The 16,228-nt window shown below is 31.3% G+C and overlaps 1 protein-coding gene across 9 annotated transcripts in view; it reads right to left on the bottom strand.

Annotated features, from left to right (window-relative positions):
• Mp (Multiplexin) overlaps nt 1–15,663 on the bottom strand; it is a 248,949-nt gene extending 233,286 nt beyond the window's left edge. For 7 of the 9 annotated variants that reach the window (XM_064355813.1, XM_064355825.1, XM_064355811.1 and 4 more), the window contains exon 1: nt 15,356–15,663. Coding sequence is in view for 7 of the 9 variants with exons in the window: in XM_064355811.1 (XP_064211881.1) it covers nt 15,356–15,366 (11 nt within the window). In the remaining 2 variants the exon portion in view is untranslated. The remainder of the gene's footprint in view (nt 1–15,355) is intronic. The other 2 variants (XM_064355818.1, XM_064355834.1) reach the window with 1 other exon arrangement.
• Nucleotides 15,664–16,228: the final 565 nt, after the last annotated feature.

Here is a 16,228-nt window from a genome sequence, read left to right as displayed (position 1 = left end):
AAAGCACTAAAGTTGTTTTTTTAAATGAAACACCCAACATTTTATTGCATTTTTAGACGTAGCCTTTAATATCTAAACTTTAATCTAAAATAATTTAATTTTCTAGAAAAAAGCACGTTTTATTTAAAAATTTACTACACAAAAATAAGGAATCCTAGAAAATTAAGACATTCACCATTTTCAAATTGCAAACTTAAATCTGTACCAATAAATTGTTTAGTGCATTGCAATTAGAAATGTAGAAAAATTAAGAAGTTTGCTAAAAGTTGAATAACTTGAAAAAGTAAAATATAAGACCGTATTTTTTGTTTTTGCTTTTCAAAGATTATAAAAGTGTCTATCTTAAAACAAAGTGTCAAATGTCTAAAGATAATAACTAAAAAGATAGCACTAAACACTGAATGTTAATTTCAGCAACAATGCACACTATTCATAAGCATTGTTACCATAATAAACCATACCATAACCAAAGCAACTCCACCACAAACCATTAATTTATTGGAGTTGGAAGAAATTTAAAACTTTACCATAAATATTAAAATTAAAGGGTCGGTTTCTAGAAAGCTCAGTTAAAATTTAATTCGTTGTTAAAAGTTAACAACGCAAATAAACCAACCAAATAGTTCAATTTGGTCCCGAAATTAGTTAACTATACACTTAATTGCGGATTAAATTAATGACGCTTCTACAAACAGGTCCTTAGTTAACTGTAATAAATGACGAATAATGGCCTAAAGTAACATTAAAGTTATTATTAGCTGAAAACTTCATTGAAATACATAATAAATAATAATTTTTTTAATGTTTAAAGTTTAACATCATTTGAGTAGTCAACAGAAGACACTTAACTGTTATTTTTTTTAGAAAAAGAATATAATGATCTTTTAGATGCAAAAAACATTAAGTGTTCCATTTGGTATTTTGAAGTTATTCAAGTTGCAACGAAACTCTTACTTTTTTATCTTCTTAATTGCAGTAAGCTGAAAAAATAATATATCCTATAACAACAATAAGTTTAAACTTTTCTCTTTAAGTAGTAAAAGTTCTACTTGTCTGAGACTCTTAGTTTTAATGTAGAAAATGATTATTTTAAAAACAAAGCAAAATCGACCAATATTAGTTTAGCTTAAAAACATCACTATTAAAAAACACATCAAAATATGCAAAAAAACAAAGGTGTATCCATTTAAAAAACAGAAATTTGTGTTGTAGCTAATTTCAGAAACAGCCTGTATACTTGAAAATAATTTTAGGTGAGTCAGGGGGAGTCATTTATATGTCAATAATAGACTTTTGCAATCGCCGGGACACCCTGTATTTTTAGTACTAAATTTTCTTAGACAATCTTGAACTTGAACCCAAAACCAAAAATTTTAGTTCTTTGATTTCCTTTCATATTCCAAGTCCATTTATTTTTATGCAATTTCATTACAGTTTCTGTAACCAACCAATTAAAAATAAACATATTTACTTATGAGTCACCTTACTTCGTTGGTACACTGTGTTTACCGTTTGATTATATTTTCTTTAGTAGCATGCACAACGCGTACGAAATTGTATATTTCTGCTCATACATTTTCTAAAAAGTTTTGAAGTTGAACCTTTATTTTTTAACGAACTAATTAAAAACAAACAGTGCATTCAACAGTACATCTATGCTATACTTTCCTGAAAAATATAGAACTCATTTTTTTTAACAAAATTTTCTTTAACAAAATATACCTATAGATACGTAAAGCACGAAAATGCCTGTTAGCACAGTTAGATACTAAATTTTCGAAATTATGTAAACGTATAAAAAATTAATTAAACTTTCATTCCACGTCCATTTCGTTTAAAGCTAACACACTATTACAACATTAAGCGAATATAAAAATAAAATATACCAGCAGGATGCATAATTCTTTCCTGCCATTTGAACTCTTCTTGAACGTTTAACATGTTCTTAAGTATGGTGACCCAGGAGTCCAATGGTCAGATAACAGAACCTTTAGTACTAAATGCATGATTGCAACATCCATAATTTACATATTTTATTTGGTTTTATAACAATACGCTATATTTTCCAAAAGATAAAATACAGGATGTCTCAGCTAAGACTTTCGAGCTTAATGTCTCAGTTATTTATCAACGGATTGTTATGAAATTTTCAATGCACATATTTTAGGAGGTAGTCTTTCAATTAGGAGCAAAAAAATGAAATTTTAAAACACATTTCTTTTATTTAAAATTAAGCCAAATTACCGTTGGATCATTAAACCCCGAAAAATAAATGGCCGCACAAAAAATTAACCAAATCGTGTGGCTGATCCAAGAAAAAAATTAAATGTTGTTGCTAAAAACTTAATTCGAATTTTAATAGTAATTTGGCAGTCACCTTTTGAAACAATTGATGAAGGATTTCTATACGGCATTTTGTGCACCACTGAAAAAAACTGTCAAAAGTGTGTGCGCTGTCAGAAAAGTAAAATTGTTTTAATTTAGTGAAATTACTATAAAAACCAACAACAGTGGCTGAAATTTCTGTGTTGTAGAAAAAGGAATCAATATTCGCCTATGGAAAGTGTCGTTTGACTTTTTGTAAAATGTTATTTATCAAATTTAAAGTTCAAAGAATCGTCAATAATTTGAAGACACAGGAAGTGTACCTGAACTAAATCGAGTGAGGACAAAACACGTCACTGGAAACGAAGCAATAGTTGGGGCTGTAATTCAAGCTTTTGAAGAGAATCCAATCAGCAGTGTACGAAACATTTCCAAAGTCCTGAATGTTCAAGTGTCTAGAATTTTTCAGTTGTTTTTCAGTCTTTTAATCCTTTTTGAAAAAATTAAAGTATCCAGTACCAAAAGTAAGTCAAAAATATTGTTTTTTAACTTTGTATGGTTGAGAGATAATTGTGAAATGTCCCTTGCGCGACAGTTACGTTTCTGCGAGTAGGGTTGACCAAAATTCAATGGTACTGCTCATTTGTCTCATAGAGATCTACGCTTTTGCATCTGCACCCACGTTTAACAGTTTGTTTTTCATTTTTCTCGCAAAACAGATGTCCACGAACGATTTTTTTCTGACAGCATTTTTCACTGACAATAATTTTTTTACTATAAGTCTTAAAAGGCTTAACATATTAAAAAAGCATCTAAAGATTACATTTTTAAGACTTGAGTTGTTACATTAACTGGATTTTAATCTTTATTTTCTTAAATATCTGCATTTTAAACATAAAAATCCGTTGACAAATATCTGAGATATCAGGCTCGAAAGTCTTAGCTGAGACACCCTGTATTTATTTACATTGCTCAAGTAGATACCAGATTGTTTTACAGACTTAACCACATCAAGCGACTAGAACTAATTTAATGAAAAAGCATAACCTTTTTGAGTGATTATCTCTAAACAAAGATCTAACATCGTCCAGACACTTAATGCATCATCTTAATTTAACCGTGACGGTTCATTTTTTTGACAAAATTAATGATAATTTTGTGTCAGGTCGTTTGAACTCGAACAAATGTAATTTCTTGTTGGAACTTTAATAACAGTACTAGAGAGCGAAAACTGATTGATTCATGTAGTACTGGTTTAATTTTTAAGAGAATCCCATCTCTGGAATTAGCATAGAGGCATTTCTTTAGTAACCGGCAATTGTGCAATTTGTTGACTCAAAGTTCATTAACATTCACTAAAGAATAAAACCGATGGTGGACGTCTAATGAACGGCTGTAAAAACTTGAATAAAATATCCAAAGACGCCAATTAGAAATCATAATTCATTAAAAATTATTGGGGAAACATTTCAACAGTCAAATATAATCACTGCATCATCATAACAACAAAGAAAATAAAAAATAGGTTCCTACTTGTAGTAAATACTTAAGTAATTTTTTATAATGAGGATTGCTAATTTAATATGCTGCATAATAAATCGATAAAATTTTACTGACCAAAAAAGTTTAATTGTTTAATCTGTAGGCGCCTAAAACATCAATCAAACTGAGGCGAAACGAATAAACCAAGTTGCTGAATCATCCTTTGTGTCTTGTAAACACTATAGAATTTTATCAAACACAAAGGTCTTAAAGAGGGCAGTTCTTGTTGTAAATTGTATGTAAAGAGAAGAAAACAAATGAGACTTGAAACAATGTTCCTTTTTATCGCTAAACAACCACTCGTACTTTTTAATAAAAAATTATTTCAAATTCTGTTCTGTAGTGATATAATAAGTACCCAGTTTAATTTAATAAATTATTCTTTATTCTTCAACAAAATGTGTCTAATTCGAAGAGTAAAAAGTTGTATTCACCTCGTTTTTGTGTAAATCGGTTCATTTACTTCACCTCGTGGATGATAAACCACTCGTTATCACTCGACGTTTAAAAATCCGCTCGGCAATAAAGCGTCCGATTTACACTTAAACTTGTTGAATAATCTACTATAATTTATTGATTAAATATTGATCAATTATGGAACTGGAACCAGTAAATGTCCTCTTGACTTGTATTTTTCATACTTACGTACTAACGAATTTCTTTAATTTATTTATTTCCTAATTGTGTGCTTATTACGTTTAAGAACTTAAACTCACACAAAACTAAATTTAAAAAAAATTTAAACTCTGTTTCGATTATCAGAAATTTACAATGTCAATTAAACTCTGTCTATCACTAGTTTTTAAATTCCAGAATACAACCTGTTCCGTCTAAATCCCACATTAGAAGTATTAAAATAATAAAAATAATAAACATATTTATCTAGAAGTTGGTACTCAGTCATAATAATCCATTTAATTCTGCTCAATAAAAATATTATCAAGATGGCGACACTTCCAGTTATACCGGAAGTCGCTATCAACTTTATCTTATTAAAAAAAAGCTGTATTGAGTATTTGAATTAGTTATTTTACAGCCCTTTTTACCAGCTTTCCCTTTATCCCTTTACCTAAGTTTAAACGTTTTCAAAATATTTAAGATTTTTTGAAAATTTTTGGATTCGCACTTGTCAGTTAAAAAATCGGTAACTGTCATAGTTTTAGAGATTGCGAAATCATATTTGAAGAATTAAAAGAGAAATCCTATATCTGTTCTCCGGTGTGTTAAAAATTGGAAAAAGTTAATAAACCCAAAAATTTTAAGGTTAAGTTTGAACAACTTCAAGTACCCATAACTTTTTTTTTCAATAAGATGTCCCTATGTTTATTTTACTAAATGGAGGAGAATTTTTTTCTGCATTATCTGTATTAGCATTCTCTACATACCTATCTGTGATACTTTCCAAGTTGTTGTTTTTTTGACATAGAAAATTTCTTACTAACCACAGCTATTTTTGCATAGTTTGCCATGAAAACATTTTTGATTAAACAAACGACAAACTCTGTTCAGAACTGTGTTGTGAAAACAAAATAAACTCATTGAATGTTCGTTTAAAAAACTTTACTTTCTCACATTTTTTCTCTTGTTTCTATGGCAACCAATGAGAAAAGGCCTATGACTAATGAATTTCTCAATCGCAACAAAAAGTTATTGTTACTTGAAAACTATTAAACATAAGTACAGGAAATGCTAACACAAAAATCAAAAAAAAATAAATAAAACCCCTAAATATTTCGTAAACGGCTAAAATTAGGTTTTGGATAAGCTTTTCCTAAACCTAATTTTAGCCGTATAAAGCTTATAAAAACTACCTTAAAATAACCCTAGTAATCTCAAAACGCATTTAATATATAGCTTTCTATTTAAAATAAGGAAGTTGATAGCAACTTCCAGTATAACCATCTTGAAAATATTTTCATTAAGAAGGACTTAAGAGATTATAGTTGTATACAAATTTTCAGATGACTATCGATATTAGAACTACCAATACTTCTAGTGTAGGGTTTAGATGGAACACCCAGTATTTTCAATTCTTTTATTTGTATTCATCTGAAATTTTATAAAAAAAAACTTTTCTTAAACTGTCGTATGAAACCTGACTTCCGGATGCCATTTGTAATTAAATCATAGATTAAATTACATACCAAAAAGGTTCACAAAAGAAAAAATTCTATGCTTGAACTTACAAAGGTAGACAGACAAAAGGTATTTTATTACAAAAAAAACAAAAAGAATTTAGAGGCACTCCGACAACAAAACTAGCAGTATACATGTTTTACCTTAACATCCCAACTGCAAAAACGAGTGTAATTGTAAAGTTCCACATCTCATTTGTTTTTCTGTTTTCTTTTTAGTTTAGTAGATATTTTATTCTGTTTTCAAATTCAGAACTGCTTGTATTATGTATACAGTGTCTCAAAAATAAATCAACGAAAGAACTCGTAACACGCTCGTAAAAAATTGCTTCTTACCTTTAAAATGATTTTATCGAGAATTGTTTTACCGTTGATGCTGCGTTTTATTTTTACTACAGTTTTAAGAACGTATCTCTACTTTTCAACCTACTTGACTTTAATATTTTTATTTTATTTAAAGTAGAAACATCCGTATTTTCTATCATAAAAAACTAATACAAATATTTCGAACAACTGTGATAACAAAAAAAGATACAAACGAAATCTGATACTTTCATCAATTTCATTAAAATAAACTTCTAATTTGAGAGCAGGACGTGACTCCTACAGTAAATCCTACCGAGAAACGGTTGATTTCAATAATTGTATAATTTATGACACTTTATTATTACCAACATCATGGAATCACATCTCTTAATTCGAAACATGCCTAAGTTCTTCAGTTAGATTCATATCTCTAGTCATAAAACTACACACACGTCTATTTTTATTGATTACTGCTATAAACTGACTATTATTAAGTCAAAAACCAATTAGGGGAACACAGCCAGTCAACTAATTGCGGTTTAAGTTTTTTGATAAATGAAGACAAAAGTCGAAAAAGATGAAGAATCTAAAAAAGTTAAATTATGAAGACGGTCATTTTGATTTTTGTATGTACAGTAAAACCTCTCAGCAACGGACACCGATGGGGAATCTTAAATTGTCCGTTGTGGAGAGGAGTCCACTATTGGGAGGTGGAAATTTATTATACAGCGTGGAATTTTTAACTGGATTTTGCTGAAAATTCCTGAAACAGTTCAATTTTTATTTTTCCTTGTCTACTATTTGGTGCACATGGTTTTTATTTATCTGTTATCAGAAATGCACAGCCACCTCTAAACTTTTTTTTCAAACGTAATAGTATGTGAGGTAACACCTTGTATGAAAACCCACTTCGCAAGCAATACAACGCACTATTTGGTTTTTGAATTTCTTCAAAGCTTACGTGATAAAAAAAATAAAAACCAATTTTATACGTTAAACAATATTTAATACAACAATTGTTCAAAATAGGCACCGTTCCTTTCCTGAAAAATAACATAACAATATTAGCATGAATTTCTAAGATTTTGTAACATTTCTAGTGTGATTTGCCTAATTTCAACTTATAAAAATTGATTTTTATTTTTTTATCGCATAGGCTTTGAAAATATTTAGAAAACAAAGAATGCGCTGTATTCCTTGCAAAGTGCTCTTTCATATAAGGTGACACTTGACATACCGTCACATTTCAAACAAAAAATTAGAGGTGGCTGTGCATTTTTAAAAACAAATAAACAAAAAACGCATGCACCGAATGATGTGCAAAGAAAAACAATCTGTTTCAGGATTTTTTTTACAAAAATCGCTTATATGCAGCTTATATAGAAATTTGATTTTAGTCAATAATTCCACACTGCTTTAATATATTTATCCCTTAGGCGTTGACAATATTTAGCAAACAAATAGTGCGTTGTATTGTTTTCAAAGTGCTTTTTCACAAGAAGTGTCACACCACCGTTACATTTGGAAAAAAAAGTTGGAGCTGGCTGTGCAGTTTTGACAGCAGATAATCAAAAATCATATCCACCAAATGATGGGCAAGAAAAAACAAAAAGCGCCCGCGCCCTGTTTCTGGAATTTTTACAAAAATTGCCCATTTCCAAGTTATAAATTTTATTTCAGTTAAAAATTTCACACTGCATAGGTATACGTTCCTACAAAAATGTCCGTTGTGAAAAGATGTCCGTTATTCGGAGGTGTCCACTAAGGAAGGTTTCACTGTATTTTCTGCTAGCCAGTCCGGTCCTGGCAGCTGAACCAATATCAATCAAAATTGCGATTTAAGAGGCCTTCAAATTTTTATAGAAAGGGAGATTACAAGATCACAGCACACAACATCAAAAATAACCAGTGTTTAGACGAAAAGATTAGCACTCGAACGTCAGATTACATGTATTTTATTCATAGCATCTCGTAGTAAAAGCACAGGAGCATACAAAATGTATCGTTTCTTTCAGTTAGTACAGTCGCAGCAACTGTTTCTAGAAACTGTTTTTTATTAAAGAGTTGAACCGAAATTTTATCGTCCCGACAAGTCCCTATATGGCGCGAAAACGTTAGTAAAAAATTCAATAAACACAAGTCCATAAATAATGCATTATGGATTTATGATTTAATTACACAACGGCTGAATTGAAATCGTGCATAAATTGCACTACAGTAGAAACCAGCACCGATTTGGTTATATCAATTATTAATACACCTAGCTATACATGTACTACGGTCAATAGATTTAATTTAATTAACAATTTACGGTATTGATTAGTGTAGCTGGTGACATGAGGAGCTGATGACAGTTTGAAAAAAATGGAGTTGAAGTCTCTTGAATAATGCTTTCGTTTCCAGTATTACAAGTGGCTCGTTGTACACGTACCAGGGAGGTCCACAAAAATACATACTCGAAGAAAAACTCAGGAAAAACTGTAGTCGACAAATGGCAATAATCCATTGACATTTTCTTCATTTTTTTACATTTTTCACATTCTGTTGTATATAAATTATTAGTATTACAGGCATTATATCTGCCCAAAGCGCTAGTATTTTTGTTTTAAAAAATACCTTTGATTAAGTTAAGTCAGTATACACTGAGGTTTTTATTTTACTGAACATCACATAACACTATTAGGTAACTGAGCACCATGTAACTTTATAAAAAAATATTGAAACTCAAAAAAATAAACAGCTGAATTTCGGGTAAAATACCTTTGATTTGATTTGATCATAAAAGACATTTAAATTTTTAAATGATTGTTTGTATTAGAAAAATGGTTGGTGTTACAAATATCAAAAGTACACTATAAAATGTGTCCCCCTGAAAATAAAAATTAGCCTTTCTTAGGATTTTCTAATGTTTTATTTATTTTCTGAGATATTTAGGGTGGCTCGTTTTTAAAAAAATCACCCTGTATAGAATTCTTTTTTCAGTTATTTAGAACTTTTTGATCAGAATTCAATTGAGTAAAAATTAGATGTAATAATGTTTTGTCAGCTTAAGTTTGAAAGGGAACAGGTTGGAAAAAAATGGGATGCTATCCCATTCCATCCCATAAATCCCATTATTATAGAACGCAAGATATAAGTTTTAAGGAAGAACAATATTTATTTGGTGTTTCGTTGGGTTATTGCATTAATAAAGATGGAAAACTAACTGGTAAAGTTAGTTACTGTAAAATATGGTAAAGACTGTAAAAACTCCAACGAATCATGTAGGAGAAATGGAATATGTAAAAGTTTCAAGATTTCTAACGTACCATCTTCTACTCAAAAAAGTGTATAGCAATAAAAAAGTACAGACTAAATAATTGAAAAAATATTACTAAACACAGTGGCATGTATACATACAAAATACAAAAATAACAAGTGTTCAATAATTGTTCTGGTCAGATGGCCTATGTGTGGCAATTGTCACAAAAAACGTATGTCTCGGTTAACATTACAAAACAATGACAGATGACAGCTGTCAGTGTCAGGCCAAAAATTCACACGTTCAACTGAGCTTGCAGAGTAAATTCTTGAACGTTTGCATACAATTATCATAATTTTCAATGTGATTTTTATCAAAAACTTATAAATGCAAAAATAAGACATTTAAACAGTTGACAGCAAACCATATGAACTTATCACGCAACCTACGTTCATGCTAGAAAGAGGAAACCACAGCAAACCACGACCAGAACAATTATTGAACACTTGTTATTTTTTACTTCTTAAGTTCGGAATTATTTGGTTAATAATTTTTAGTAGTTTCAGTTCATGCTTTAGAAAATTCACAGTAATGGTAGTAATGGTAGAAAAAATCTGAGTAGTACAGAAAAAAAGAAAAACTTTATATAAATACATGGTAATTTTTAATAAATGTCTAAAATAAAGGATATATTTAAAAAACTAGTGCATGTTTGGTGCTATTTGAACAATCCGTTTAATTTCATTCATATAAACTGATTAACAAAACATTTTGCAAATGTTCAATTATAATTTGGTAAGTTTTTTAGTACTTCTCTGTAGATTGATGACGAGAAATGTGTCCTCGAAACATATTTGATGAATTTTAATATATGATTTAGACGTGCAAGTAGACATTTTCATTATGATTTTCAAAATATATCTTGCACATGGATGATGGATCTTCAATTCACTTTGATTAACAAAAGTTAGGTATATTACAGTTACACATTTACTGATTTGTTTTTATCAGATTCCAATGCTCAAAAATTGATGGAATTTCTTTGATGTTAGAAGAATTAGAATTCTATAACTGTTGTAAAGCAGTGTATATTAAATCATCGGTATCTCTAACATTTTTGAGCAGTTTATGCAGTTTACCGGTTCGTTTAAAGTGTCACAGGAGAAGTATCATTTAAAATTTTTAAGGGTGATTTGTATTACAAACGAGTTAAGTGTACAAAAAAAGTTCGACAAAAAATGTCCCTCTGTCAACAGAAATTGCCTTTTTTCTAGGTTTGTAAATTTTTCTTTATTTAAATTTATTTAAATTAAACATAAAGATTACAGAAAGCGAAATTAAGACGTAATTCAAAATTAAACTAATTCGAATTAAGTTGTCATTTAAAATGCATTGTCAAATGTAAAGTTGTTCTGTAAACCTAAAATGTTTTTTGTTTTTTTTTTTTTGAAAAAAATGTCATAGGCAGGAGCAGCCAAAATTAACTAGCCCGGGGCGGTAGTGGACTAAATACGCCACTGGTTACACAAATACACACTGTTCAGAAATAGTTGTTCATCAAATTACCAATGAGATTAATAAACGTGATATCCCGCTTAATTTAAATTGTGAATCCTGTCGTAAGTGACTTCTAATGTAAAAAGGTTTTGAACCTAAAAAATGACAAAATACAAAACAGATATCATGAAAATATAAGACACAAATCAAGACCAAACTTGAAACAACTTAAATGAAAAATGCAGAAAATGTGTAAAAAGCTAATCAAAAGATTTGACAAAGATGACAGTACTTAGTACTACAATAGTCATTTGGACCAAGCGGCACATTGAATTTAAATACCATACTTGACCTAATGAACAATCATTTTTGAATAGTCTGAATATCACACTCTGCTCCGGCGTGTGAGACGGAACGGAAAATTCCTCAGTTTCCTCTCTTTCTAGCATGAACGTAGGTTGCGTGATAAGTTCATATGGTTTGCTGTCAACTGTTTAAATGTTATCTTATTCTTGCATTTAGGAGTTTTTGATAAAAATCACATTGCAAATCATGATAATTGTATGCAGACATTCAAGAATTTACTCTACAAGCACAGTTGAACGGTAAATTTTTGGCCTGACACTGACAGCTGTCATCTGTCATTGTTTTGTAATGTTAACCGAAACATACGTTTTTTGTGACAATTGCCACACACAGGCGATCTGACCAAAACATTTATTGAACACTTGTTATAATTAATAAATAAATAAGCGCTCTCCAATATTAAGTACCCTTACGCCCCAGATTCCCCTAATTTTTGAATAATATAAAATAATATTCAAGAGCAAAAATGAGAATGAGTAAATATCTTTCTTGAGACCTTTATTTTTATTGCACCTTTTAGCATCACCCGACCTGATCTGCTTTTTTTCTAAACATAAAGCCCATTGAACACGCATAGGATATGCTTTCCAGAGCCGTCAGAAGTTGAAGAAAGAGAAGAAACCCAAAATGTGGAGGCGTCAACGAGTTCGTTATTGCCAGAAGAAGAATGCCAGAAGAGAACAGTTTTATTTGATAACTGTCAAATAGGCTCTTTTGTATCAGCATATTTTTTATTATTCCAAATTATTCTACACTTACTATACAATTGTAAAAAACAGAGTTATGACCCAAAAGCTGGAAGGGTCCAATCGTCACCGGAAATGTTTAGCGTTTACAAAACTTTAGTTTACACCATATCAAAGAGTGCCCTTTTGTACCTTGACATGTCAAGTTCCATAATAATCGCATAAACGAAAACAAAAATATTTCCAATTTTTGAAAAGTTGTTATGTTTCTATATTTTGACGTGGATCCAAAAGTAGTAAATAATGTGCCATCTATTCTCATTTGAAGAAAAGTATTCGTGGTTAAAATTATGCCACATTTTTTGAACCACCCGATATATATTTTTTATTTTGTTTTCCTTAGCAATGGTATCAAATGTTGCTCTTTTGTTTCCTATGATGTCAAGATTATTTTCATGTTGAATTTGCAAGTTTTTAAATGTTTTGTAAATCATAAAACATTAAATAATGTTTATTTTTCAACGGGTATTTGCTTAATCTTGCAAAAGTTGTCATTTCCGCTCGCTAAAGACAAAAAAATAAGATCTGATCTAGTGAAAAAAGACTTATACAATTTTTTGCCATAGAAACTTTTAATTTAGTAATATTATTTATCACCACCTGAGTGATTGTCCGACCCTTTTGTATCAGCCTGTATAATACAGAGTGTTTCACACAACTCTACTAGACCTGCGCCTAATGTAACACACCCAACTAAATAAAAGCCACAAGACACTAGCTATACATTTAATTCCGTAATTGAATAGTCATAAACTTTTTTTTCAGAAATAATTATCATGTGTTCTATCTGGATAGAAAACGAATATGATCCTAATCTATCTTAAATAACAACTAACAAAAACGTTGCAATTTTTTGAAGAGGTGAACAAACTAGACAAGACTATATAATTTTTCAAAAGTTGTAATCGAGTTTGTATCGGAATATGCATTGAATTTAGTTACAGGCGCAGGCCTCGTAGAATCACGTAAAACACCTTGTATACCTTGTATACAATAGGTATTCTATTTTGTTCTTCTTTCATTAATTATCATATACTTTTTTTCCTGATAAAATATTTTAAGCTATTTTCTATTATATTTCTCTTAAACGGACACCTGCCCTCAATCTAAGTGTCTCCCTGACCCCTCCCTCCCCCCACACACACGGTAGAAGGTTAGCTTTGTGTACCGTTTTTTTCCTAATAAGATATTTTGAACAATTTTGTAATACATTTCTCATAAACGGACACTTTCCCTCAATGGCACTATCGTGTCTCACCTGGTGTGAGGGTACCTTATACAGGGTGATTCAAAAGTGACGGACAAATTTTCGTATAGAGATAAAAGACAGTTAAGCACAAAAAGTCAGATTTTTTTCAAGCAACTTTGACATATTTTTTAATTTGTTTTCCTTAGTAACGGTATCGATTTTTGTTCTTCGGTTCCTATGATGTCGAATTTAATTTATTGTCAAATTTGCAAGTTTTTTAATGTTTTGTAAATCATAAAACATTAAATAATGTTTATTTTTCAACAGGTATCTGATTGATGTTGCAAGAGCTGTCGTTTCCGCTAACTAAAGGTAAAAAAAATTGATCTGAAGCACCAAAAACAGTTATACTGGGTGGGGCAACCTTATCGGACACCCAAGAAAATCGCTACTTCTAATGAAATAAAAATCCTGAAATTTTACACACCACCCTGTACATTGATAAGGACCAATCTCGATTTTTATTAAATTTTTTTTTAATAAATAAAGTCGTAGTAGTTTTATGAGTTCTTGGGCACTAACTGTTAATTTAACTACAAAGTTTTTGGACTAAATGAATTCTTACCTGCTAGCCCATCGAACTCTGGTATCAGATTTATAAATTTTTACTTGGTTGGTGAAATAATCGGTCTTTTTTATTTCGACGCAAACCAGACGCGTGATTTGTTAGAAGATGGTATAATTTGCCAACAAAGGGATCAGTTACCAGTAGCCGACCTTTTTGAAGTCCCTTATGTACAGTCTTGCAATAAAACTGATGTCTGCATTGAAATATCCCAACGAAATCTTTTACAATCTTACCCTGATTACAGTTCACATTGTCACCTAAATTTACGACGCCACAAGTAGCAACTCATAAATAAAAATAATTTTTTAAGTTAAAATGTAAAAGTGCGTTTAATTCAAAATCTGATTAGATTGGTAATTTTCTTCGCTAATTTCGTAGACAATTATCTGAAGTGAATACGCGTGGTTTAGTATGAAATTCAGAATTTGACTATTTGGTTGAAAATTACTTTTTTTTTAATTCTTATCTTTATCAGTAAGTGAAAAATTACCAAGAAATTAGGAAAGTTCCCTTTCAAACGTACAGTCAGGCGTGTAAAATGCAATTTTCTTATATTTATTTAGAAATCGCGATTTTCTTAGGTGCACGATAAGATTGCCCACCTAGTATCTCGTGAAAAAAGGCTCAAACAATTTTTTGTCATAGGAATTTTTAATTCAGTTTGATATCCTTTATCGGCACCCGAGAGATTGTCCGATACTTTTGAATCACCCTGTAGTGCTTATGTTTCTTTCCTAATTAACCCAATCATATTTTTGAAAGCAAAAATTAATCAAAAATCATTCGCAATTTATTGGCTATTTGACAACTTCAGACTTCTAGTATATACAGCAAACAGATTTGAAATAAAAGGTAAGTCAATTTTAGAAATGCTCTATTAAGTCTTAAAAGAAGAAATCCGAAAACATCCACGCTTAAGGACTAAGGACTAAGGGTGTAGACAATGTAGAATTACAAGGAGATTAATGTTGAAACGCAAAAATAATGTTTAGTATTGTTTCTTTCTTTCCTATCTAAAGACAAGAATTTATGGACCCACCCTCGTATACATCCCTCGCGCATTTGAATACTTTCCAGTGCCCTCAAGCCATAACCTTTTATAGATTGTACCTTGTGATACGTTGACTAATTTTAATAAAATAAAAAACGGTTTCACTGTGAGTTTAACAAGGCTTACTCTGCTTCTACACCCCCGACTTTCGCTTTAATAAGATGTCAACCTGGATAAATATATATTTATAAGACATGTAGGTGTCACATTACCCCGTGACAAATCGTTGAAAAAAATGCTTTTCGGGGATGTTGTTAAGTTTTGATTTATTATAAGGAAAACCATTCCGGAATCGGAAAAGCGAGCCCGTGTCTCGCCCCACAACTCACCTATAAATCATTTTGTCGCATTCAATCAAAGGGCATTTTCATGCGCACTCGACATGCTCTCCACAGAACACGTGGTCCCGGCACACGTGGTAAAAAGCTCGCGACGCCAACTGCAACAGACTCCCCGCCCGATGGATGAAACACAACTGCCGCGAGATCTCAACTCACTCTTCGCGTCTACAATCGGTCATCTTCGGAAACAAAAGACGCTGCTGCTTCTTCTTCTTCTGGAGGGGATCTACACGATTTATTCCCATTGTTACCCCATTGTTTGCGAGTTAATTGTTGTGGTCAGGGTAGGCGAGGGCGGCTCGCCGCCGCCTGCGACAACGGGGTGCGTGAACTGATCCAAATTAACTGCAGCTTCCGCCGCCTGCGTCGCCTCCTCTGATCTTGTTAGCCAAAGCATTATAGGACTAGATTCTTATCTCTTCTCTGCACCGAATGTCTTTAATCTCAGACATAAATAACAGGCCTGCTTTCTTTTTTTAATAAATTGCCGCAATGGATGATAGCACATACGCGGACATTGGCGGAGCTCAACAGCGGACAAAGGGGATCGGCTCTTTCTTCTAAACATAATTTACCATACAACCTATTGAAACAACTAAAACAAAAAATTCAGAAACAAAATACAGGGTAACAGAGAATGACAGCAATATTTTTTGATTACATGAAATAAGCCCACACAAAAAATGCGCACACGAGAAAAAGCTCACACCGAAAAAAAACTCACACGGAAGAATACCCACACAGAAATAAGTCCACATAGGAAAAAAAACACTAAAAAAAAATCCATTTAGAAAATAGCCCACTCAGAAAAAACTCGCATTAATAAAAGCCCAACCGTGAAAAAGCCCCCGGAAAAAAGCT

The sequence above is a fragment of the Tribolium castaneum genome, chromosome 1, assembly GCF_031307605.1.
Source record: "Tribolium castaneum strain GA2 chromosome 1, icTriCast1.1, whole genome shotgun sequence".
Lineage (NCBI taxonomy): Eukaryota > Metazoa > Arthropoda > Insecta > Coleoptera > Tenebrionidae > Tribolium > Tribolium castaneum.
The sequence above is the reverse complement of the archived record's forward strand: the minus strand, read 5'-3'. Positions and strand labels throughout refer to the sequence as shown.